Source organism: Salvelinus namaycush, chromosome 20 (assembly GCF_016432855.1).
Source record: "Salvelinus namaycush isolate Seneca chromosome 20, SaNama_1.0, whole genome shotgun sequence".
NCBI lineage: Eukaryota > Metazoa > Chordata > Actinopteri > Salmoniformes > Salmonidae > Salvelinus > Salvelinus namaycush.
This window is the reverse complement of record NC_052326.1, coordinates 31,456,755-31,482,033: the sequence shown is the minus strand read 5'-3', so window position 1 is coordinate 31,482,033 and position 25,279 is coordinate 31,456,755. Positions and strand designations below refer to the sequence as shown.

Below are 25,279 nucleotides of genomic sequence, written 5' to 3'. Positions count from 1 at the left end.
ATTTGCAACTGCGACCTGGCCAAGATAAAGCATAGCAGTGTGAACAGACAACAACACAGAGTTACACATGGAGTAAACAATAAACAAGTCAATAACATGGTAGAAAAAAAGAGAATCTATATACAATGTGTGCAAAAGGCATGAGGAGGTAGGCAATAAATCGAATAATTACAATTTAGCAGATTAACACTGGAGTGATAAATCATCAGATGATCATGTGCAAGTAGAGATACTGGTGTGCAAAAGAGCAGAAAATTAAATAAATAAAAACAGTATGGGGGTGAGGTAGGTAAATTGGGTGGGCTATATACCGATGGACTATGTACAGCTGCAGCAATCGGTTAGCTGCTCAGATAGCAGATGTTTAAAGTTGTTGAGGGAGATAAAAGTCTCCAACTTCAGAGATTTTTGCAATTCGTTCCAGTCGCAGGCAGCAGAGAACTGGAAGGAAAGGCGGCCAAATGAGGTTTTGGCTTTAGGGATGATCAGTGAGATACACCTGCTGGAGCGCGTGCTATGGGTGGGTGTAGCCATCGTGACCAGTGAACTGAGATAAGGCGGCACTTTACCTAGCATAGCCTTGTAGATGACCTGGAGCCAGTGGGTCTGACGACGAACATGTAGCGAGGGCCAGCCGACTAGGGCATACAGGTCGCAGTGGTGGGTCGTATAAGGTGCTTTAGTAACAAAACGGATGGCACTGTGATAAACTGCATCCAGTTTGCTGAGTAGAGTATTGGAAGCTATTTTGTAGATGACATCGCCGAAGTCGAGGATCGGTAGGATAGTCAGTTTTACTAGGGTAAGTTTGGCGGCGTGAGTGAAGGAGGCTTTGTTGCGAAATAGAAAGCCGACTCTAGATTTGATTTTGGATTGGAGATGTTTGATATGAGTCTGGAAGGAGAGTTTGCAGTCTAGCCAGACACCTAGGTACTTATAGATGTCCACATATTCTAGGTCGGAACCGTCCAGGGTGGTGATGCTAGTCGGGCGTGCGGGTGCAGGCAGCGAACGGTTGAAAAGCATGCATTTGGTTTTACTAGCGTTTAAGAGCAGTTGGAGGCCACGGAAGGAGTGTTGTATGGCATTGAAGCTCGTTTGGAGGTTAGATAGCACAGTGTCCAAGGAAGGGCCAGAAGTATACAGAATGGTGTCGTCTGCGTAGAGGTGGATCAGGGAATCGCCCGCAGCAAGAGCAACATCATTGATATATACAGAGAAAAGAGTCGGCCCGAGAATTGAACCCTGTGGTACCCCCATAGAGACTGCCAGAGGACCGGACAACATGCCCTCCGATTTGACACACTGAACTCTGTCTGCAAAGTAGTTGGTGAACCAGGCAAGGCAGTCATTAGAAAAACCGAGGCTACTGAGTCTGCCGATAAGAATATGGTGATTGACAGAGTCGAAAGCCTTGGCCAGGTCGATGAAGACGGCTGCACAGTACTGTCTTTTATCGATGGCGGTTATGATATCGTTTAGTACCTTGAGCGTGGCTGAGGTGCACCCGTGACCGGCTCGGAAACCGGATTGCACAGCGGAGTAGGTACGGTGGGATTCGAGATGGTCAGTGATCTGTTTGTTGACTTGGCTTTCGAAGACCTTAGATAGGCAGGGCAGGATGGATATAGGTCTGTAACAGTTTGGGTCCAGGGTGTCTCCCCCTTTGAAGAGGGGGATGACCGCGGCAGCTTTCCAATCCTTGGGGATCTCAGATGATACGAAGGAGAGGTTGAACAGGCTGGTAATAGGGGGTGCGACAATGGCGGCGGACAGTTTCAGAAATAGGGGGTCCAGATTGTCAAGCCCAGCTGATTTGTATGGGTCCAGGTTTTGCAGCTCTTTCAGAACATCTGCTATCTGAATTTGGGTAAAGGAGAAGCTGGGGAGGCTTGGGCGAGTAGCAGCGGGGGGGGCGGAGCTGTTGGCCAAGGTTGGAGTCGCCAGGAGGAAGGCATGGCCAGCCGTTGAGAAATGCTTGTTGAAGTTTTCGATTATCACGGATTTATCGGTGGTGACCGTGTTACCTAGCCTCAGTGCAGTGGGCAGCTGGGAGGAGGTGCTCTTGTTCTCCATGGACTTTACAGTATCCCAGAACTTTTTGGAGTTAGAGCTACAGGAAGCAAATTTCTGCTTGAAAAAGCTGGCCTTTGCTTTCCTGACTGACTGCGTGTATTGGTTCCTGACTTCCCTGAACAGTTGCATATCGCGGGGACTCTTCGATGCTATTGCAGTTCGCCACAGGATGTTTTTGTGCTGGTCGAGGGCAGTCAGGTCTGGAGTGAACCAAGGGCTATATCTGTTCTTAGTTCTGCATTTTTTGAACGGAGCATGCTTGTCTAAGATGGTGAGGAAGTAACTTTTAAAGAATGACCAGGCATCCTCAACTGACGGGATGAGGTCAATATCCTTCAAGGGTACCCGGGCCAGGTCGATTAGAAAGGCCTGCTCGCAGAAGTGTTTTAGGGAGCGTTTGACAGTGATGAGGGGTGGTCGTTTGACCGCGGACCCGTAGCGGATACAGGCAATGAGGCAGTGATCACTGAGATCTTGATTGAAGACAGCAGAGGTGTATTTGGAGGGCAAGTTGGTCAGGATAATGTCTATTAGGGTGCCCATGTTTACGGATTTAGGGTTGTACCTGGTGGGTTCCTTGATGATTTGTGTGAGATTGAGGGCATCTAGCTTAGATTGTAGGACTGCCGGGGTGTTAAGCATATCTCTGTTTAGGTCACCTAACAGAACAAACTCTGAAGCTAGATGGGGGGCGATCAATTCACAGATGGTGTCCAGGGCACAGCTGGGAGCTGAGGGGGGTCGGTAGCAGGCGGCAACAGTGAGAGACTTATTTCTGGAGAGATTAATTTTTAAAATTAGAAGTTCGAACTGTTTGGGCATAGACCTGGAAAGTATGACAGAACTTTGCAGGCTATCTCTGCAGTAGATTGCAACTCCTCCCCCTTTGGCAGTTCTATCTTGACGGAAAGTGTTATAGTTGGGTATGGAAATCTCAGAATTTTTGGTGGCCTTCCTAAGCCAGGATTCAGACACGGCAAGGACATCAGGGTTGGCAGAGTGTGCTAAAGCGGTGAGTAAGACAAACTTAGGGAGGAGGCTTCTGATGTTGACATGCATGAGACCAAGGCTTTTTCGATCACAGAAGTCAACAAATGAGGGTGCCTGGGGACATGCAGGGCCTGGGTTTACCTCCACATCACCCGAGGAACAGAGGAGTAGTAGGATGAGGGTGCGGCTAAAGGCTATCAAAACTGGTCGCCTAGAGCGTTGGGGACAAGGAATAAAAGGAGCAGATTTATGGGCGTGGTAGAATAGATTCTGGGCATAATGTGCAGACAGGGGTATGGTGGGGCACGGGTACAGTGGAGGGAAGCCCAGGCACTGGGTGATGATAAGAGAGGTTGTATCTCTGGACATGCTGGTCACAATGGGTGAGGTCACCGCATGTGTGGGAGGTGGGACAAAGGAGGTATCAGAGGTACGGGGAGTGGAACTACGGGCTCCATTGCAAACCAAAACAATGATAACTAGCCTGAACAACAGTATACAAGGCATATTGATATTTGAGAGAGACATACAGTAAGGCATAAAGTAATTGCAGGTCTTGATTGGGAGAGCTAGCTAAAACAACAGGTGAGATAACAGCAGCTAGTCAGCTAACACAGCAACAGCATGCAAAATGGCGATGACTAGGCAGAGAGGGTCGGATTAACTACACACAGAGCCTGAGTTAAAACACAGAGCCAACAGATAAAACACAAATAAACAGAATGGAGTACCGTGAATTAATGGACAGTCCAGCAGGCATCAGCTATGTAGCCAAGTGATCATAGTGTCCAGGGGGCAGCCGTAGATGGAGCAGGGAAGCCGCCACTACGCTAGCACGCGGCGTTTAAAGTTAGTAGCCCGGGGGTGGTCTGCTCAGACGGAGGAGGTCTGCTCAGACGGAGGCCGGTTGAGGGCACAGCGGATGGGGTATTCGTCGACAGACCAGACGTGGTGGTGCGGCGGGGCGCCGTGTCGACAGAGAATCCAAGCCAGATGGCGAAAGAGGTATTGTAGAATTTTGTTTGCTAACTGGTGCTAGCTTCGTGGCAGTGGCGCTAGCTGCAAGCTAGCTGTGAGGATCAGAAGTAGTGGCTCAGGGATTACGGCAGGAATCCTGCGTTGTTGTGGAGAGACAGTCCGATGCTGGTAAATTGGTGAGTAATATCCAGGCTAATAACAGGGCTGGTGTCTGTGCAGAAGGTAAAAGCTGCTAGCAGTGGCTAAAAATGACTAAATAGCTTGTAGCTGATTAGCTGGTTAGCTACTGGAGGTTCTTGAATGTGTTCCAAAGTTAAAAAATAATACCGATTCCGTATCACATTGGGTGAGGTAGGTTACCGGAAGGTATAATCGAATTAAAAATCGAAAAGAGATAGAAAACAAAATTAAAATATATACAAAAAATACGAAAAATACAAAAGTACACGAGAGGACGAAACAAAACACGCCTACACTGCTACGCCATCTTGGATCATCATGGATGAACTGGGACATTTTCAGCTTCCAGGAATTGTGTACATAATTTGCGATATGGGCCGTACATTATCATGCTGAAACATGAGGTGATGGAGGTGGATGAATGGCACTCCAATGGGCCTTAGGATCTCATCACGGTATCTCTGTGCATTCAAATTGCCATTGTGTTCGTTGTCCTTATGCCTGCCCATACCATAACCCTACCGCCACCATGGGGCACTCTGTTCACAACCGCTCACTCACACTACGCCATACACGTGGTCTCCGGTTGTGAGGCCTTTTGGACGTACAGAAAAATTCTCTAAAATGACGTTGGAGGTGGCTTATGGTAGAGAAACTAACATAAAATTCTCTGGCAACAGCTCTGGTGGACATTCCTGCAGTCAGCATGCCAATTGCACGCTCCCTCAAAACTTGAGACATCTTTGGCATTGTGCTGTGACAAAACTGCACATTCTAGAGTAGCCTTTTATTGTCCCCTGCACAAGGTGCACCTGTGTAATGATCATGCTGTTTAATCAACTTCTTGATATGCCACACCTGTCAGGTGGATGGATTATCTTGGCAAAAGAGAAATGCTCACTAACAGGGATGTAAACAAATTTGTGCACAACATTTGAGAGAAATAAGCTTTTTATGCGTACGGAACATTTCTGGGATCTTTTATTTGAGCTCATGAAACATGAGACCAACACTCTACATGTTTCATTGATATTTTTGCTCCGTGTACATACATTTACATTTTGATAATTTAGCAGATTCTCTTATCCAAAGCGACACACAGCCAGTGCATCCAACTAAGGTAGGTAAGACAACCACATCACAGTCATTGCAAGTAATACCTTCCTTAATTATGGCTGCAATCCCGGTAACGGGATCGATATGACAAAAAAAAAGTGCAGGGCGCCAAATTCAAAAAACAGAAATCTCATAATTAAAATTCCTCAGACATTCATGTGTCTTATATCATTTAAAGGTAATCTTGTTGTTAATCCCACCAAAGTGTCCGATTTCAAATAGGCTTTTCAGCAAAAGCACTACAAATGATTATGTTAGGTCACCACAAAACCACAATAAGCACAGCCATTTTTTTCCAGCGAAAGATAGCTTTCACAAAAAACAGAAATAGAGATAAAATTAATCACTAACCTTTGATTATTTTCATCAGATGACACTCATAGGACTTCATGTTACACAATACATGCATGTTTTGTTTGATTTAGTTCATATTTATATCAAAAAATCTGAGTTTACATTGACGCGTTAGATTCACTAGTTGCAAAAACATCAAGTGACTTTGCATAGCCACATCGTTTCAACAGAAATACTCATCATAAATATAGATGATAATACAAGTTATACACATGGAATTATAGATATACCTCTCCTTAATGCAACCGCTGTGTTAGATTTCAAAAAAACTTTACGGAAAAATAAACCATGCAATAAATAACCAAATTAGCCGCCATGTTGGACTCAACAGAAACCAGAAAATACATGATAAATGTTTCCTTATCTTTGATGAATTCATCAGAATGCAGTCCTAGGAATCCCAGGTCCACAATAAATGCTTGATTTGTTCGTTAATGTCCGTTATTTATGTCAAATTAGCTACTTTGGTTCGCGCCTCCGGTAAACAATTCCAAAGTCAGAAAGCGCCTCCACTATAACGTGACGAAATGTCCAAAAAATCCGTAACAGTCAGTAGAAACATGTCAAACGATGTACTGAATCAATCTTTAGAATGTTGTTAACATACATCTTGAATAACGTTCCAACTGGAAAATTAAATTGACTTCAGAAGAGCGGTGGAACGGAGGTCATCCTCATGTGAAGGCGCATGGTGAATGCGTGATCAGCCCGTGGAAGTGATTACTCATTCCTGTCTCCTTCGGCCCCCCTTCACATTAAATTCATCAGACAAAGTTCTATTGACTGTTGACATCTAGTGGAAGCCGTAGGAAGTGAAAACTCATCAATGACTCGCTGTGATTTCAATGAGAGCTTGGTTGAAAATTGGCACCCCCAGAAAAAATACAAACAGGAAGTGGAACTTCTCAGGTTTTTGCCTGCCATGTGAGTTCTGTTATACTCACAGACATAATTCAAACAGTTTTAGAAACTTCAGAGTGTTTTCTATCCAATATGAATAATAATATGCATATATTAGCAACTGGGAATGAGGAGCAGGCCGTTTAATATGGGCACCTCTGTGCACCTTTCATCCAAGTTACTCAATACTGCCCCTTCAGCCATAAGAAGTTAATAAAGCAGCTATCAGGGAAACGGAGTAACCGACCTACCTCTTTCTGAGACTTGGTGGCCTCCAGTAGAGGGTGCCAGTGAGCGATGGGCTTGCGGGGATAGGCCAACATCTCGTTCCAGTGGTCTCTACCCAGCCCCTCTGCATGACTGCCGACTCTGTTCACACCTATGACCTCATTGTGTCCCACCCTGTGTAGAAAAAAGGCAAAATGCACCCATTAACACTTCAGCCACATCTGGCATGTAACTTCACATTTTCTCTTCTACTATTAGCAGAACCGACAGTATTAGTTGGAATCTCAGGGTTGTAGCATAAACAAACCAGACCTAGGTTCAAACACTATTCCCAATATCAAAATTACTTTCACCTACATTCTGTAGTAAGTATTCAGATAACCTTTATTTGAAAGCAAAGTAGTTGAATATTGGAATGTATTTGGAAATACAATAAAAAATATTAAAATACACTGACTTAAATACACTCCCATATTTAACCCAGGCATTTGAAAATAGTATTTGACATAAGTATTTGAAAATACTTCCAAATACAATTTGGAAGACTATTTGGTTTTTACAAATAACCATTCAAATTCTCAAATAAAGGTACTTGTTTTGGGCTGCGTATTTGAAAATACTGAAATACACAGAAAAAGTATTTCAAAATCATAAATACTCAAAGACATGTATTTGAGCCCAGGTCTAAAACAAACAGATCAGTAACAAGAACTTACAAATTATTCTTGATAATAATAAGGGCAAATAATACAATTGATATGGCAATACAAACAAGTATATATATATATTATGATAATGGCATACAAGTCATAGTCCATGACGGATATGTGCAGGCTGACTTGGTCCATGTTCTCAGGGGGGATGTCGAAGATGATAGCTTCGTTATAGGTGGGGTTTAAAGTGTTCCTCTTGATGGTGGTTTTCTTCTTTTTCAAGCGCCGTCCGTCACTCTCCAGGGAGACTTTGACATATGGGTCTGCCAATAAACAAGAAATTATGATTTGATTTCTTTAAAACTAAAAGTGCTTCGCCAGTTAAAGGATCAAGTTTAACTGACTCTAGCTACATTATGTGATATGTAAATTAGCTAAGTATGGCTCTTGTGTTACCAAACTAGATATATGATACCAAATCAGATTACATTTTTGTCTTGTAATTTAGCATAGGCCTATACTCTTTTACCAGAGAGATGGCCAAATCAATGTGTAGAACAAGAGTGAACAACCGTGTTTAAGGTAAAACAAGCACAAAACCTTTTAAAGTGAACCCACTGACTCAACTATACCTGAGTATCCTGTGATGTCCATGGCCTTGAGGTTCCTGCACTTGATGATGGTCATGGTGAGTCGGCCTGCGGTTGGCAGGTAACAGAGAGAGAACATGATCTCCCCCAGGTCTACACTCTCCTGTGTTCAGGGCCACAGACAAAACACATCAGAACAGAAGGTAACAGTTATCACACATGACAATGCCACTAATATTGTTAAAAGTATAGTTGAATGAATTTACATGTTAATATATTTGTTTCATTACTTTGAAAGCAGTCTATGGACAAAGTCTGATGTAAAAAGGGCTTTATCAAAAACTTTTGATTGGATAATTGATTGACTTACAGAGGTGGCGTACTGAATGTCCTTCCAGATGGCCGTCTCGCGAGAGAGGTCCGACGCCTCAAACAGGTTCTCTAGGATGACCTCGCCGATCATGTCGTGGCTGGAGAAGCGGTCAAAGTCAAAGATGCTCAGGTGCAGCTTCCTGCTGCCCAGCTCCTCGTAGGGCACTGTGAACTGGAAGGACTCGTCAAACATCGGGTTGAGAGTCTTGCGATGGACGCGAGTCTGAAACTTGTGCTTGCGGTCAGGCAGGAGGTAGATTTTGACGTAGGGGTCGGAGCTGCCGCATAAGTCCTTGGCAGGCAGGTCGAAGGCCTTGAGGATGTTGACGAAGAGCGCCTCGGACTCATAGTCGTACTTGAGGGAGAAGTTGATCTTGCCACAGGTCTTGGAGGACTCGTCGGCCTCCAGGGGGCTCTGTTTGTAGAGCTCTGGCTGGATGCGACCCAAACTGGCCAGGCTGGTGGATTGGTCCTCTGCATAGGGGAAGTCGCTGCCTCGGTCAAGGCTGGTGACATGTTGAATTTGTCGGGGGAGGTGCTTCTTAAAGGAGCTGTGCCTGGAGACATGGAGACATTTTTGCCAGTTGAATCATTGCCATAGACAATTTACACACTCAAGCAGTGAAATAATGTTAGTACCATATGGCATGCCTGGGAAATCTGTGCACTCACATCCCTTCAGAGGAATGTTGTCAGATTCCAATTTAGAGTAAATGGAATCACTTTTTCTTTCTGATATTAGATGATTTCGATTTTTCTTCATTTAGCGCAATAGGAGCGAGACGGCAGTAGGGGCATTCAACTGACAACCTCATTACTTTTTTATCTATCTCATCTTAAAGGTCACAAAGGGAGATATTACAGGGGTGGATATGATGCCTAATGAATCATATCTCTGTACCACTATGATACACTATAAATAGCCACTTCCTGACAACATCACATACTATTACCTCAATACTAATACATGGCCTGGGCATAAACTGGAGCTCAGAGGAGCCCTGTCTAACCTATTTAAGTAGGATGCCCATAGACACGGATATTAGGTCAGTTTTGTGTTACTCCACCCAAATGGTTAGGATTTGGGAAGGATACACTAATAAGCTGATACTAGGGATGCCTCCTAAATGGCACCCTATTACCTATACAGTATATTGTACTAGTTTTGGAAATGGCCCAGGTCAAAAGTAGTGCACTATGTAAGGAATAGGGTGCAGTTTGGAACACAGCCTAGGTCTGTGTCTAAGGGCAACTTCCTCCCGGAGCCTGACCTATTGGAGGAGGCAGGCTCGGTGGTCTGCCTGGCCATGCGCGTGCGGCGTAGGAAGTGGTCTTTCATGGACAGCTGCACCTTGGCAGGGATGTTAGGTGACGTGTGGCTGATCTTCACCGCCGCCTCCAGGAAACTCGCCAAATCCGAAGGATTCAGGTTGTCAGACGCCATGGCGTGCACATGCGTGTGTGCGCGTACGAATGTAGGCCTGTGGGCATGTGCTGAGAAGGCTCTGTCGTAGGGTCTGTCAGAGGCAGAGGAGGGGGGGCCGGCGGCGGGGGCAAGGGCGGTGGCACTGGAGGAGAGGTCCTTGGTGCACCAGGGCAGCCAGCACAGCTTCCAGGAGGCAAAGACGATGACGCCCAGCAGGGCCAGGCCACAGGCCACGAACAACAGGAGCAGGAAGCTGAAGGAGATATCTGGAGGAGGCAATGGAGAGATGGAAGAAGGGATGGAGGTGGAAGAGAAGAAAGAAAAGGGGGGGGATAGGTCAAATGAGCTATTTGTTTTGCCAAGTCTGTGCTCACCTAAAGGGCAGGGTCCTAAAATGGTGCTAATTCAGGTGTCATGCTCTGGCACGATTCAGCTTGAACCCTGAATAATACAAGTCTGGAATGAGTTACATGTCTTTGACTACAAATAATCCATGCAGGAATTTAAAGTAATGAGAAATAAGCCTTCATCTATCTCTCTCTCTCTATGTCTCTCTCGCACACACAGACGCAGAGTGCAAGTGCTCACTGTTTGACTTGCAAATGAGCTAAATGTAATTACAGTCTTATTCCAGAAACAGTCCCACAATACATTTTACCAAGGAGCAAAGCCACACAGGTAGAATAACCATTCTTTCTGTGATTATTACAAATGTGTTTGCATAGAACTCTGGGAGTTGGCAACACATATTGGAGTGGGGCCAGTATGGAAAAACTGTTAACGCATCAATTCAAATTCAAAAAGTGCTTCAGTCTTTATCTGCATTTCCATAGGGATAATGAGTGGAGTGTCACAAACAAACATATTGATAGAGTGTAATTAATGTCTATGAAAGGACTGGGGCATTGCTATTGGATGGATTGGGGGGGTGACATTCCAACCCCAGTGGAAAATGTAGGGACATAAATTGAGTGTTGAGATGGAAAGCATCAGACTGTAGGTTACTATCTACCTAAAACAGCTGTCCAGTCTAATTAATTATACATGATGAAAATACATGAATTTTACATTAAGTTTCTAGTAAAGCGGTCAAATTCACAACCAGTATTTAAAGTCTCCTGCTTTAGCCTATGTAGAAAATGGACCTTGTAGAAAATAGCTACTCTAACTAATCAGACTGAGAGCTGATAAAACAGTAGGCCGAAGTGTTCTGTTCCCTATTGGAGGTGATAATATTTTATATTTCTAATTGAACATTTCCAGGTTAAGGACCCAGATAGTGATTAAATAGGCAGAAATTAGATTTGAGTCACAGGGGAGCATTATCTTCACTCATAACCAGACTATTTTTATATAAACCTAGTTGAACAAATAGTATCTAAAATTATTGTTTGCCCATAATCTCAGAAGTGAGATTTTAAATTAAGATTTTTTCCCCCCTCACACGCACTTGTATCTCTTTCCTGAGGCAGAGATAAAGCAAGTAGCACAAAGGGTGGAGCTTTAACGCTGAATCTTGGTCTGGTGGTGGTTTAATAAGCTCTGTTCATCATAAGGGAGTGTGCTGAGCCTGTTGCTGTGGCACAGGATCTGGGCTGTGTCCCAAATGGTACCCCATTCTCTGCATAGTGCACTACTTTGGACTAGAGCCCGATGGGCCCTGGTCAAAGTAGTGTACTACATAGGGAATAGGGTGCCATTTGGGACTTACACCTGGATTTGGGAGACAAATTTTCCCTCAACAGTCCAGTCAGCACATGTATTTATTTTTTATTTTTTTATTTCACCTTTATTTAACCAGGTAGACCAGTTGAGAACAAGTTATCATTTACAACTGCGACCTGGCCAAGATTAAGCAAAGCAACAACAACAACACAGAGTTACACATAGGATAAACAAACGTACAGTCAATAACACAATGGAAAAATCTGTATACAGTGTGTGCAAATAAAGTAAGGAGGTAAGGCAATAAATAGGCCAATAGTGGCGAAGTAATTACAATTTAGCAATTTACACTGGAGTGATATATGTGCATCCTCTTGGTGGAGAGAATTTAGGACAACTGGTAATCCCTGTATACTCGAAAATAATAAGTTGGAATTTCACAGTCACTCAAAATTCTTTGGCTTACTTACACCCTGATTATCTTTTGCGATATTGAAATGATTTGAGTGGGTGGTTGGGTGACTAACCCACTATGAAGTTTAATGTACCTTCAATGAGTGATATAGCTAAGGGCTTCTAAGTATCGCCTCCCGTCGCCAGTGCTCAAAAGCCTAAACAAAAACCATCAGAACAATTTTGCCCTTTGAGTGTATTTATGTTTAGTGTTTTTTTGCTGTAATACAGAGTTGTATTGCTGTAATAACATTTTAAGTACCAGCAGTTTATTGAGATGTACATTAATTGGTCTCCTAGGCACACACACACACACCTCAAATGAAATATTGATGTGAGAGCAATGCAAGCTTGTACAATTATTACACATCTCACACCTTTGACATCTCAGCCATATTGTCCATGCAAAACCCAAAGCCAAGAGATGGTAATAGGTGGTATTCAGTGTTCATACAGTAATTGAATCTAGCGGGTGTCTTTTTAAATCAATAGATGTCAGAGAGTAAGCCTACTGTGTTCATGATACTGTATTTGCAGTTTTTATTCATCATAAAATCGTTGAAACTTATGAGATGTTTTCTGTGTAAAAAAAAGAACAAATGTATTTTGTGAAAAATGACTGGACATAAAGGCATGATGCAGTACAATTGGATCTTACTGTCTGCAAAATGGGGGATACGACCACATTTAATGTATCTGCTGCACTGCTCTGGCAGAAAGAACCTGCAGTGAGACCAGACCAGTAGAGTTTTTTCAGGTACTCATAAATCTAATTAAACCTTGCTTTGTAGCAGAGACACAGAGAGAAACCAAAGCCCCAGGGTTTGTTCTCCTTGTCAAGTGCCCTCATATACAACCTGGTCTCAAAAGAATCCTTGCCATTCGACATTTCCACTCCCACTCTCCCCACCCCTTAATTCTGAGAGCTGCAGTCTCAAACACAACATGTCAGATATACAGTCAGGTCCAACATTATAGGCACTCTTGATAAAGATGAGCAGAAAAGACTGTAGAAAATAAATAATACAAATACTGAGCTATATTGTATGCAAAAAAAAGAAGGAAAAATGTGTCTCCGGACTAATTGACAATGACAGCCTAGGAACAGTGGGTTAACTGCCTTGTTCAGGAGCAGAATGACAGATTTTTACTTTGTCTGTCACGTTCCTGACCTGTTTTCTGTTGTTTTGTATGTGTTTGACGGTCAGGGCGTGAGTTTGGGTGGGCAGTCTATGTTTTCTGTTTCTATGTTGGTTTAAAGGGTGACCTGATATGGCTCTCAATTGGAGGCAGGTGGTTTTCATTTCCTCTGATTGAGAGCCATATTAAGGTAGGTGTTTTCACATTGATTGTTGTGGGTGGTTGTCTCCTGTGTCTGTGTTTGTCGCGCCACACGGGACTGTCTCGGTTTGTTTGTACGTTCGTTCTTTTGTGTAGTCATTTTCCTGTTCGTGAGTTCTTCGTTACATGTAAGTTCGCATGTCCAGGTCTGTCTACGTCGTTTGTTATTTTGTTAGTTATTCAAGTATAGTTCGTTTTTGTCTTGTTTAAATAAATTCATTATGTCCTATTCCAACGCTGCATTTTGGTCGAATCCTTGCTCCTCCTCTTCGGATGAAGAGGAGGAGGAAATCCGTTACATTGTCAGCTCGGGGATTTGATCTAGCAACCTTTAGGTTACTGGCACAATGCTCTAACCACTAGGCTACCTGCCACCCCAACTTCCCAGTTCTTACACTAATTCTCTATGTCTTGGTGGATGATGTGCGATAAAAAGCTCAAAAAATAACAACATCACCCTTGACTGGGATGATTTGCGGTGTCTCATCAAGAGTCAAGTGGCAGCAAGATGGCTCCTCTTAAATAATCTTTAAGCAATTACCCCAGCAGCCTCCTCGGCTATTTATAGGCCTCAGCCACCTCACACATTGGCCACTTTATCATTCTCCCCTCTCAATCCTTTGCACCTGGGATTTACCCACAGAGGTTATACTTATGAGGGATCGGCCAGTTAACTAATTTATTATTGGACAAAAATAAAATCGGTATGGGATCATCCCTTCATCTGCAATGAACACATGATTAGGGCTGACAATACACAGGAAATGTGTATTAGTAAGTATGTGGTATATCTGTGCTAGCTTGTCCATCTCGTTAGTCGGAAGGTGTTTGTTTTGCTCCATATTCTTTTACTCTCGATCCTAAATTGTGGGTTTTTCTTTTAGTTTGTCTTTTCGGAGGCAAACCTAGTGGGCATTCATAGTGGGTGTCTTTCAGAACCCCTTTTGAACCCCTTTCTGTTTTGTTTTGGTTGCCAGAGATTTTTTGCTTTGTTAGTTCCCTTTGTTGTGAGCGATATTTTGAGTTTGTCAGGTGGGAACGTAACAGGAAGTAGATAAAGGGTCTCATTGCCAAATCCTGAAGTATTTCTTTAAGCAGATCTGCATATACACTGAGTGTACAAAACATCAAGGACACCTGCTCTTTCCATGACATAGACTGACCAGTTGAAAGCTATGTTCTCTTATTGATGTCACTTGTTAAATTCACTAAAATCAGTATAGATGAAGGGGTGTGCGAAGGGTTAAAGAAGGATTTTTGTGGGTGCCATTCAGAGGGTGAATGGGTAAGAAAAAATATGTAAGTGCCTTTGAACGGGGTATGGTAGTAGGTGCCAGGTACACCTGTTTGGGTCAAGAACTGAAACACTGCTGGGTTTTTCACGCACAACAGTTTCCAGTGTATCAAAAATGGTCAATCACCCAAAGGACATCCAGCCAACTTGACACAACTGTGGGTGGGAAGCATTGGCGTCAACATGGGCCAGCATCCCTGTTGAATGCTTTTGACACCTTATAGAGTCCATGCACTGACAAATTGAGGCTGTTCTGAGAACAAAAAAGGTAGGAGGTGCAACTCAATGTTAGGAAGGTGTTCTTAATGTTTTGTACACTCAAGGTATTTTATGTATGGGTGGTCCTGGGAATCAAACCCACTACCCTGGCATTACAAAAGCCATGCTCTACCAACTGAGCTACAAAGGATGACAAAACAAAATAAATATGTTTTACTGTTATAGTATAGCCTCCATCCTATAGCTCCTCCCAACTGTGCAGCGCAGCCTCCACATAAACTGACATTTAGGTTAAGTGCATCAGAAAAATTGCAGGCAACATTTTCCCTAAGCTACAGCCCTGGTGACCCTGTGTACAGTATAGTATGGAGGAAAGAAAGGCACACTTCTTCAGTGTGAAGTGTGAAAAAAAATAGTTTAGTTTCAGTTAGTTTTCAGACTTATTTAGTTTCAGTTAGTTTTCAGACTTATTTAGTTTCAGTTAGTTTTCAGACTTATTTAGTTTCAGTTTGATGAAAACATTTCTATTTAGTTTTTATATTATTTAGTTTCAGTTCTAGTTTTAGTGTTAGGGACAGAAAGTAGCCAATGTGTGGGAGGCTAGGAGCCATTTTTGTGTTGTAGGCCTATAGTTTGTTCACTTCTTGCCACTAGGGGGCTGGCTGTAAGGTGATAGGCCAGGACCATAGACTTGGATAGACATAACATATCTATATCTCTGTCATGTTGGTGTCTGTGAGAGCAAGGGCAGCGCCATTGAGGCCATCTCCATCTTCAAATAGTCCATTTTCTTCTTCACAAGTAAAATTCATTGGCTGATCCCTCCTGATGACCCCGGCTGTCACGACTCCAACCGGGTCATCAGGTCATGCCAACTGGGTCATCAGGAGAGATCAGCAAATGAATTTGACTAAATCAAAATGGAAAAAGTCCTCAATGGTGCTGCCCATGCTAACACAGGCTTTAGGCCACTAGAGGACTCCATTCAACGGACATACTGTAGGTTTGGTAAGGTTTAAAATGATAAATAAACCCTAATGTGACTGGTGCAATAAATATGAAACTCTCTTGCTCATGTTTTTTACTTCAGTAGTAGATGTAAGAAGAATCAAGTACCTTTACAGTACCTTTATCTGACAGAAAGAGAGAGGAAAAAACAACAAATGAAGTCATGACACATTTGGCGTGTTATGTTTATGTAATATTAAACATGTATCACTGACTAACCCCTTCAAATAGGTTTAATAAAAACAGCTGCAACAACAGCAAAAACATCTTCTCGTTCCAGAGAGGTGGCCGTTCTGTTTCTCCATGAACACTTGGGATGCAGGGCAGAAACCAGATCCAGTACCACAGTGCACAGCTTTGGACAAACAGCCATCCTTGCCTGCCAAAACTGGAGAGGGGACTCTGTAAACATGCCCCCATTTACTTCTTCTAGGTATTTCCGCAGCACGGGGCACTTAATGCCCTGCCAGGTTGACCCTCTGGCTTGACAGTGACTTCAGACACAATCTTCAAAGCGAGGAAGCTATATTTCTGAAGCACTGTGGTCGAGATTCTTGCTAGATTTATTGTGCTGGCATCTTCCTGGGGTCCTGCTGCTCCATGGCCAGAGACACACTTGGATCCATCAGACAAGCTGCTGCAGGGGTTGGATCGAAGTTGGCTGCAAAGGATTCAGTATGCATAAGAAGCGCTCACGCAGTGACTTCAGGAGGACCTGTGCCAACTGTAGTTTGCCTCAAGGTTGAGAAGACACAGCACCACATCAGACAGCAACTGGCTGTCAGTTTGAAGTTGGTCGGTGAGGATTCTGAACTGCTGCAGCAACTTCACAAGCTGTTCTAGCTTGGCACAGTGACACTCCATGCTTCCCTGTTAGCTAGTAATAGCTAGTGATAGTGAGAAAGAGACAGAGAGAGACAGAGAGAGAGAACAAGAGAGACAGAGAGAGAGAACAAGAGAGACAGAGAGAGAGAACAAGAGAGACAGACAGACAGACAGACAGACAGACAGACAGACAGACAGACAGACAGACAGACAGACAGACAGACAGACAGACAGACAGACAGACAGACAGACAGACAGACAGACAGACAGACAGACAGACAGACAGACAGACAGACAGACAGACAGACAGACAGACAGAGACAGAGACAGAGAGATATGTATACTTTGACAATGTAAGTAATAATGAACTTGCCATGTCAATAAAGTCAATTTAATTGAATTGAATTGAATTGAGAGAGAGAGAGAGAGAGAGAGAAAGAGAGAGAGAGAGAAAGACAAAATGTGAAAAATATAAAACAATTAGAGTGTCATTTCCCCAAATTTGAAACCCGTATTCAAGGTTTCAAAGACCTCTCTGATGAGAGTAGGCTACCCGTCCTGTTGGGGGAGGACGCAGAGAGCTGTGGGTTGGCAGCGCACTACATTGCTGCCTGCCATAAGTTGAGGGACAGTGTCTGACAGACCAATCAACCTGCACATGTACTCTACTGTATGCTTATTGTTATTGTTCAATGTATGGTTATTTTGACCCTTGGTTATTGTTGTTACTGTTGTCCCGTTGACAATTTTGATTCTATTTTTTTTTCATATTGTAAATATCCAAAATAAGCTTTGGCAATATGTACATTGTTATGTCATGCCAATAAAGCAAAATGAATTGAATTGAGAGAGAGAGAGAGAGAAAGAGAGAGACAGAGAGAGGGAGAGAAAGAGAAAGAGAGAAAGAGAGAGAGACAGTTCCTTGGTGTCCACATCACCAACAAACTTTCATGGTCTAAACACACCAAGACAGTCGTGAAGAGGGCACGACAACACCTATTACCCCTATGGGCATGGGTCCTCAGATCCTCAAAACGTTATACAGCCGCACAATCGAGTGCATCCTGACTGGTTGCATCACCGCCTGGTATGGCAACTGTTCAGCCTCCGACCGCAAGGCACTACAGAGGACAGTGTTTACGGCCCAGTACATCACTGGGGCCAAGCTTCCTCCCATCTAGGACCTCTATACCAGGCGGTGTCAGAGGAAGGCCCAAAAATGTGCCAAAGACTCTAGCCGCACTAGCATGGCAAGTGCTACCGGAGCGCCAAGTCTAGGTCCGAAAGGCTTCTGCACAGCTTATACCCCCAAGCCATAAGACTCCTGAACTGCTAATCAAATGGCTACACAGACTATTTGCATTGTCTCCACCCCCCATTTTTACACTGCTGCTACTCTGTGTTTATTATCTATACATAGTCACTTTAACTCTACCTACATGTACATATTACCTCAATTACCTCGACTAACCGGTGCCCCCCGCACATTGACTCTGTACCGGTACCCCCTGTATATAGCCTTGCTATTGTTATTTTATTGTTTCTCCTTATTTGTCTTTAATTTATATATACATTTTTTTTAAACAAATATTAAAACTGCATTGTTGGTTAAGTGCTTGTAAGTAAGCATTTCACTGTAAGATCTGTTGTATTCGGCGCATGTGACAACTACAATTTGATTTGATTTGACTTGACAGAGAGAGAGTGACAAAGAGAGACAGACAGAGAGAGTGAGAAATAGAGAGCTCCACTTCACTCTCACTTTGATAGGACTCAACAAAATAACAAGGTAGAAAATGGACATTATTTTCCTATGTCTAGACACAATGCTGAATTGTTATGTATCAGAGAGAGAAATGTTATGTCTGCCTATTGATTTAGTCAATGCCATGAAACCTCTGGTACAAAAACAAAACGTATCATCATTATAATAGAGAGACCAAACAGAACAAAATATATTATCATATGAATAAACAAAACAGTAAACTCAAAAGGGCACTTTTGAGAGTGCCAATGTTATATACTTTCATGCAATACAATTACAATTACATTGATAATAACAATGCTAAGAAATAATGTTGCGTTTAGTGAATTTTTTAAAAGATTTGTGTGAATAAAACATTTAATAAAAATTAAACACGCCAAAAAAGCAGTTTACACCAGGGAATATAAGTTGAACTCCAGAGTTGGTGTTCAGCAATTCATTTCTATAATTGGTCTAGCCACCCAGAGGATGATAATGTGGGACAAAATCATGCTGAGTTGTTGAGGCTAGTAATTAAACGAGGCTGAGAATCCTACAGCGTGATTCGTGAACACATTATTAACATGTTTCTCGACTTGAACGCTGCCCCAACCAAATGAGAGCTCAGTCAGTAGGATTTGAGCAGGAAATGCACACTGGATCCTTTTACAAATACAGCTCCTTACGTGAAAACCTACAGCAACCTACAGCATTGTCACCAACCCCTGGTTTACATAAATAAGAAGTATCATTGAGGCACACACACACACACACACACACACACACACACACACACACACACACACGCACACACACACACACACACACACACACACACACACACACAACAGACAAGTGTCCTTGCAGATAAAGCAGAGGGGCAGGGGGATGACGCAACATGCCTTGAGTATCCTGTCCCTTTCTTATGTGTGTGAAAGTGGGTTAGATTAGTATTTGTTGAGCTGGAGACTGAGGAGAGTGTGGACGGGAGATAAGAGAGAGAAAGGCCAGGCTTGCAGGTTTTGATGGACATAGCCGGTCATTCTGTAGAGAAGCTGCCGAGAGGTAGCCAATAAGAGCGCTTGGCTGAGCCAATGTCCCTAAATCTGACTGATATGATAGAAATTCATATGATTTATATGTTTAAGGTAATGTTAAGATAATGACTAAATGATTTATATGTTTAAGGTAATGTTAAGATAATGACTAAAAATCTTCCAACCTGAAACCATATAATTGTATGAAATATATTAGAATCATATAACTATAATCTGATGATGTGTGTAGTTTTAGTCAGAATTAGAACTAGGACCTTTTGTTCCTTTTTAGTATGTAAGCAGGGTGCAAGTGGGAAACAAATGATAAGAGGAGCTATCGACAGACAAGTTGTACTACTGTGTTCCTTACAGGACATTCTGTCTCCACCCGTGGAGGGGAGAAACTGTTAGGCTTGCAGAAAATTATGAAACATGTTGCAGATTAAACAATGTATCTTTGTAGTGGGAAAACACAGACTGTCTGAGGAAGACGTAGTTTAGGATTTCAACTTGTATGTGTGTGCCGAAGCAAATACAGAAGAACAATTAAACTGTGGTTGACTCGACCTGGCTAGAACTCTGAGAAACTTATGATAGGACAGGGAGTACTTCTCAAGGTTTCTCTAATCTCGGGAGAATGGAACTGTCGGCTGGGTAGTGATACACAGGGGTGAGAACTCTGGAGAAGGATACAACTCACCTACTGTTTGTGTGTATGTATGTGCGTAGGATATCTACTGTTTGTGTGGAAGTATGTGCGTAAGTAAGGAGTAAGGTATAAAATGGATGTCTTTGTATAATGGACTTTGGAGTGCTCTCGTGAATAAACATTTTGACTATTGTAAGCTGGGAAATCTGTCTGTTTCATTTAAACCAGAACCTTACAAACTCTGGGTTGCAGACTGAGTAGATTAATTGAAGTTTATGAACATTGATAACAAAATTCTCATAACACTGACCAAGACTGTTATAAAAAATTTAAAAAAGAAGTCCTATTTTGGGAAAAGTCAAGTTATTCACAGCTGTCTGTTAGTGTTGGAGTGTTGGAGAATGAAACCATGTGAATTTAACCAAGAATGGACTCTGAAACATTGCCTTAGGCTAGCCTTGTCTCACTTACCAAGCTGGAAACCAAAGACTATTAAACTAGTAGAGGCCAAACAATGGTATGCTACCTAATGAATGCCCTGTCCAACCAACCAAATATACCCCATCTTCCGCTAAAGACACAGAGGGAAAGATTCTGAAGTAAACACTGTGACTCTGCAGACTTGTCTCTGGGTGCTAAAGCGCCTTATGCAATTTCCAAACCCAACTCCAACAGCCTGCACAACATATGCCAGGCATGGTCAAAAATAGAGCATTTTAAAAATAAAGCTTTTACAGTAGCCTTGATAAAAAGTGACCTCTACTCTCACATTATGCTCTTGTGAAAAGTAATGGAGAGATCAGTTTTGGATGAATTGTAATGTGCTTTTTATTTATTGTCAAACCCTACTACACCTTAAAAAAATTGCATGTTACAGAACTCACCGATAACATATTGAGTGGTGAGTTACTGTATGAAAGAAATGATGTACTATACATATATAATTGACCCGAGCAGAAGGATTTGCTAGCCACCATTCAATATGCTATCCTCTCTCAGGGATCTGATTGACTGACAGTTTGAGTGGATAAATGAATGGAGGGATCATCCCCTGCAGCCAAAACAACCAAACCTGATATCTAACATTAATTAGACAAGAGTGAATAGATTCACATCTCTTATAAAAATCTTGTGTTTTAGGTGGCTGAGAGCTAAAAGTGGCCAATCCTCCTCATGGAGCTCTTACTCCATCTCCTCTGTTTCGCCATAGATTAATCAGCCATCAACATCTAATTCGTCAACACCTGGACCCTTGGGGGGACTGACTTCCAAATGAATCAACCAAATCAATACAAATCAATTTGGGTGCTGCTTTTTTATAAAGTCATGCATCATGTGAGGCTAGACAAAAGACCACGGCCCAACCTTCCCTTTCAGAGGAACCAGAAAAGGGCAACAGTGGCAAAGAAAATCTCCCAAGACTGACAGATTGAGGGTGAGCACCAGATAGCGAGTTCTCTTCTGGTCGGCACAATGCAGGATTTTGCATGACCGTCACAGCTGGTCAGTTATGGCTAATCTCCTGTCAAAAAGGCTTTGGTTGCTCAAATGCTGACTTGAATAAAGGGTAAACCCATTTGAATTCAATCACTTTTTGACAGCACCCATTTTGAAACTGTCATACATATTTACCCATGGTAAAAGTGCTCAGAAATTGACTGTATGGATCTGAATGCCAAAACATTCAAAAGATAGAGATGCTCAAGGTTGACCCATTTTGCATACCCCACCATACCATGAGACATCATGTCTTCATCACTGGAAAATATAAACGGTTGAGTTTGATATCATTTATGGTCCAAAAAGTCACTTTCTAACCACTTCTTCCATGGGCAAACATGTATGGAAAGTTTTGTTTAAATCTAAAGGGATGCTGTCAAAAAGTGATTGAGGTCAAATGGATTTGCTTGGGTGACTGGATCCTGAATATGAAGATGTCCATGGCTCACATGATCAAGGCTCAGGCTTGAGTTTTTGATGCAGAATAGGTCCAGTCCTACAGTGCACCCATCGGGCCCTGGTCAAAATCATTGCTCTATATAGGGGATAGGGTGCCATTTGGGATGCAGACTTACTCTGTGTGGTTCTGTCCAGTACCTGGGGTATGATAGAGGCACACTGTATAACAGGCCCAACCTCCGCACTGACCAATGGATGCTCACACTCACCTCCTGACACATTTCTATTCATGCCCTGATGGGTTGAATGAATGGTTGCCTGGTATTGATTGATGCTGTGCAGATGCACCTTCATTGCACCTTAAGAATTTTCACGTGCATGGGCAAATTCTGTTACACTTTGTTAATGCACTTACGTGCCCATCGTAAATACCCAAAGTGCTTCCTGCGACATCAAAAAGAAATCGCCAATGAAATCCTAATTACATTACATTGACCACAATGTTGAATGAATCAGACGTTACCGGGGCCTTATCTGGAGTGGTAGCTGTCACCAGTCATACAGGTCCAAAGGAGACTCACGAGTCACTGCAGACCATATCAACATGCTGTTATGGTAACAGTTGCAGGAGCCCTTCAAATCAGTATGCATAAAACATAATGAGGAGTCTTCCAAAATGTTACACCACAAAGCACTATATACAGTGCATTCAGAAAGTATTCAGACCCCTTGACTTTTTCCACATTGTTACATTACAGCCTTATTCTAAAATTGATTAAATTACTTTTTTCCTCATCAGTCTACACACAACACCCCATAATAACAAAGCGAAAACAGGTTTTTAGAGGTGTTAGCAAAAATATTAAAGATAAAAAACAGAAATACCTTATTTACATAAGTATTCAGACCCTTTGCTATGAGATTCGAAATTGAGCTCCGGTGCATCCTGTTTCCATTAATCATCCTTGAGATGTTTCTACAACTTGATTGGAGTCCATCTGTGATAAATTAAATTGATTGGACATGATTTGGAAAGGCACTCACCTGTCTAGATAAGGTCCCACTGTTCACATTGCATGTCAGAGCATAAACCAAGCCATGAGGTCAAAGGAATTGTTCGTAGAGCTCTGAGACAGGATTGTGTCGAGGCACAGACCTGGGGAAGCGTACCAAAACATTTCTGCAGCATTGAAGGTCCCAAAGAACAGTGGCCTCCATCATTCTTAAATGGTTTGGAACCACCAAGACTCTTCCTAGAGCTGGCCGCCCAGCCAAACTGAGCAATCGGGGGAGAAGGGCCTTGGTCTGGGAGGTGATCAAGAACCCGATGGTCACTCTGACAGAGCTCCAGAGTTCCACTGTAGAGATGGGAGAACCTTCCAGAAGGACAACCATCTCTGCAGCATGCCACCAATCAGGCCTTTATGGTAGAGTGGCCAGATGGAAGCCATTCCTCAGTAAAAGGCACATGACAGCCCACTTGGAGTTTGCCAAAAGGCACCTGAAACACTCTCAGACCATGAGAAACAAGATTCTCTGGTCTGATGAAACCAAGATTGGTTTGTCTGGAGGACGTGAAGCATGGTGGTGGCAGCATCATGCTGTGGGGATGTTTTTAGGCAGCAGGGACTGGGAAAGGGAAAGATGAATGGAGTAAAGTACAGAGAGATCCTTGAAGAAAACCTGCTCTAGAACGCTCAGGACCTCAGACTGGAGCGAAGGTTCACCTTCCAACAGGACAACGACCCTAAGCACACAGCCAAGACAACACAGGAGTGGCTTCAGGACAAGTCTCTGAATGTCCTTGAGAGGTCCAGCCAGAGCCTGGACTTGACCCTGATCGAACATCTCTGGAGAGCAATAGCTGTGCAGCAATGCACCCCATCCAACCTGACAGAGCTTGAGAGGATCTGCAGAGAAGAATGGGAGAAACTACCCAAATACAGGTGTGCCAAGCTTGTAGCGTCATACTCAAGAAGACTCGAGGCTGTAATTACTGCCAAAGGTGCTTCAACAAAGTACGGAGTAAAGGGTCTGAATACTTATACTTAAATCGTTTTTTTAGTATTATAATTATACATTTGCAAACATTTCTTAAAACCTGTTTTTGCCTTGTAATGATGGGGTATTGTGTGTAGATTGATGAGGGGCAAAACTATTTAATCAATTTTAAAATAAGGCTGTAATGTAACAAAATGTGGAAAAAGTCAAGGGGTCTGAATACTTTACAAATGCACTGTAATACATTCACTCTGCTTTTTGTCTGTCTCTTTCTTTAAGCATTCCTCTCGTCCATGAGGCACTCTCTCTGTTCTGAGACAATAGTTACTATTATATCCCTTACCTTACCAATACCATCTAACATGGTATTGGTGTATCTTTCTGTGTTCTTTGGGTTGGATCCCATTCTTCCACAATGTGTCTACAGGAAACAACAGGCCGTCTAAGCTAGTTAGCGAACCAACTCTCTCTCATCTTATCTATACCCGCCTGCCCTTAGCTACCCATTTCAGTGAAACCTTTCCCTTAGAACTGGCCTCCAGTACGTCGCCAGTATACTAACCACAGGTCCTGGGATCGGGGTGCAGCTGTTTCTAGCTGCACCCTGAGTGTGGAAACACTAAACAGAACCACGGCCCAAACGGCCATGTCAGTCAGTCAGGCCACCCCCATGGGATCCCGGCCAGCAACATGTCACAGGGCCAGCCTTATTACTCAGACCGTGTAGCCTGAGTGCCAGAAAAACACTCACACACTCCTGCAAGTAGAGCTGCAGTCACTGAGAATGTGAATTTTTCTTGTGGGTTTGTTTGCGATAGTGTATTCACAGCACATAGATCCCACTGGGGCTGAGGCTTTTATCTTGAGGTTCATTCATGAGTGGGTTGGAACCAGACCCATGCAGACTGACTGCAATGCTGTAATTGTGAATGAACTCGGCACAAACACAAACATGAAATGCAATTGTCTTGTTCTAAACAGCCCTTGAGCAAGAATGTAAGAATTGCTCATCTGACTGCAATATGTTTAATGCGCTTGAAGGGTAATGGATTGAGACACAGCTCAGTACAGTGAGATCAATACTAACACAGTATGCAAGATAATATCAAATGGACTTCTTACAGTACACTACACCAAAAAGGCTTTGCTTAGAGATGTTTCAAAGCAAAACACCAAAGAGCTTTGGAGGAACATTGAAAAACCAATGCCTTACCCTGTTTCTTTATCTAGGTTTTCACATTTCAAGTAAATATATATTTTTTAAAGATCTGAGATAAGATT

General features: G+C 42.8%; 1 protein-coding gene across 1 annotated transcript in view; it reads right to left on the bottom strand.

The window, feature by feature from the left end:
• LOC120064758 (synaptotagmin-6-like) overlaps positions 1 to 25,279 on the bottom strand; it is a 76,289-nt gene that overhangs the window by 2,671 nt on the left and 48,339 nt on the right. The window contains exons 4-8 of the mRNA XM_039015369.1: positions 9,709 to 10,129; positions 8,436 to 8,994; positions 8,108 to 8,228; positions 7,627 to 7,798; positions 6,846 to 6,996 (exon numbers count right to left, since the gene is read on the bottom strand). Coding sequence (XP_038871297.1) covers positions 6,846 to 6,996; positions 7,627 to 7,798; positions 8,108 to 8,228; positions 8,436 to 8,994; positions 9,709 to 10,129 — 1,424 coding nt within the window. The remainder of the gene's footprint in view (positions 1 to 6,845; positions 6,997 to 7,626; positions 7,799 to 8,107; positions 8,229 to 8,435; positions 8,995 to 9,708; positions 10,130 to 25,279) is intronic.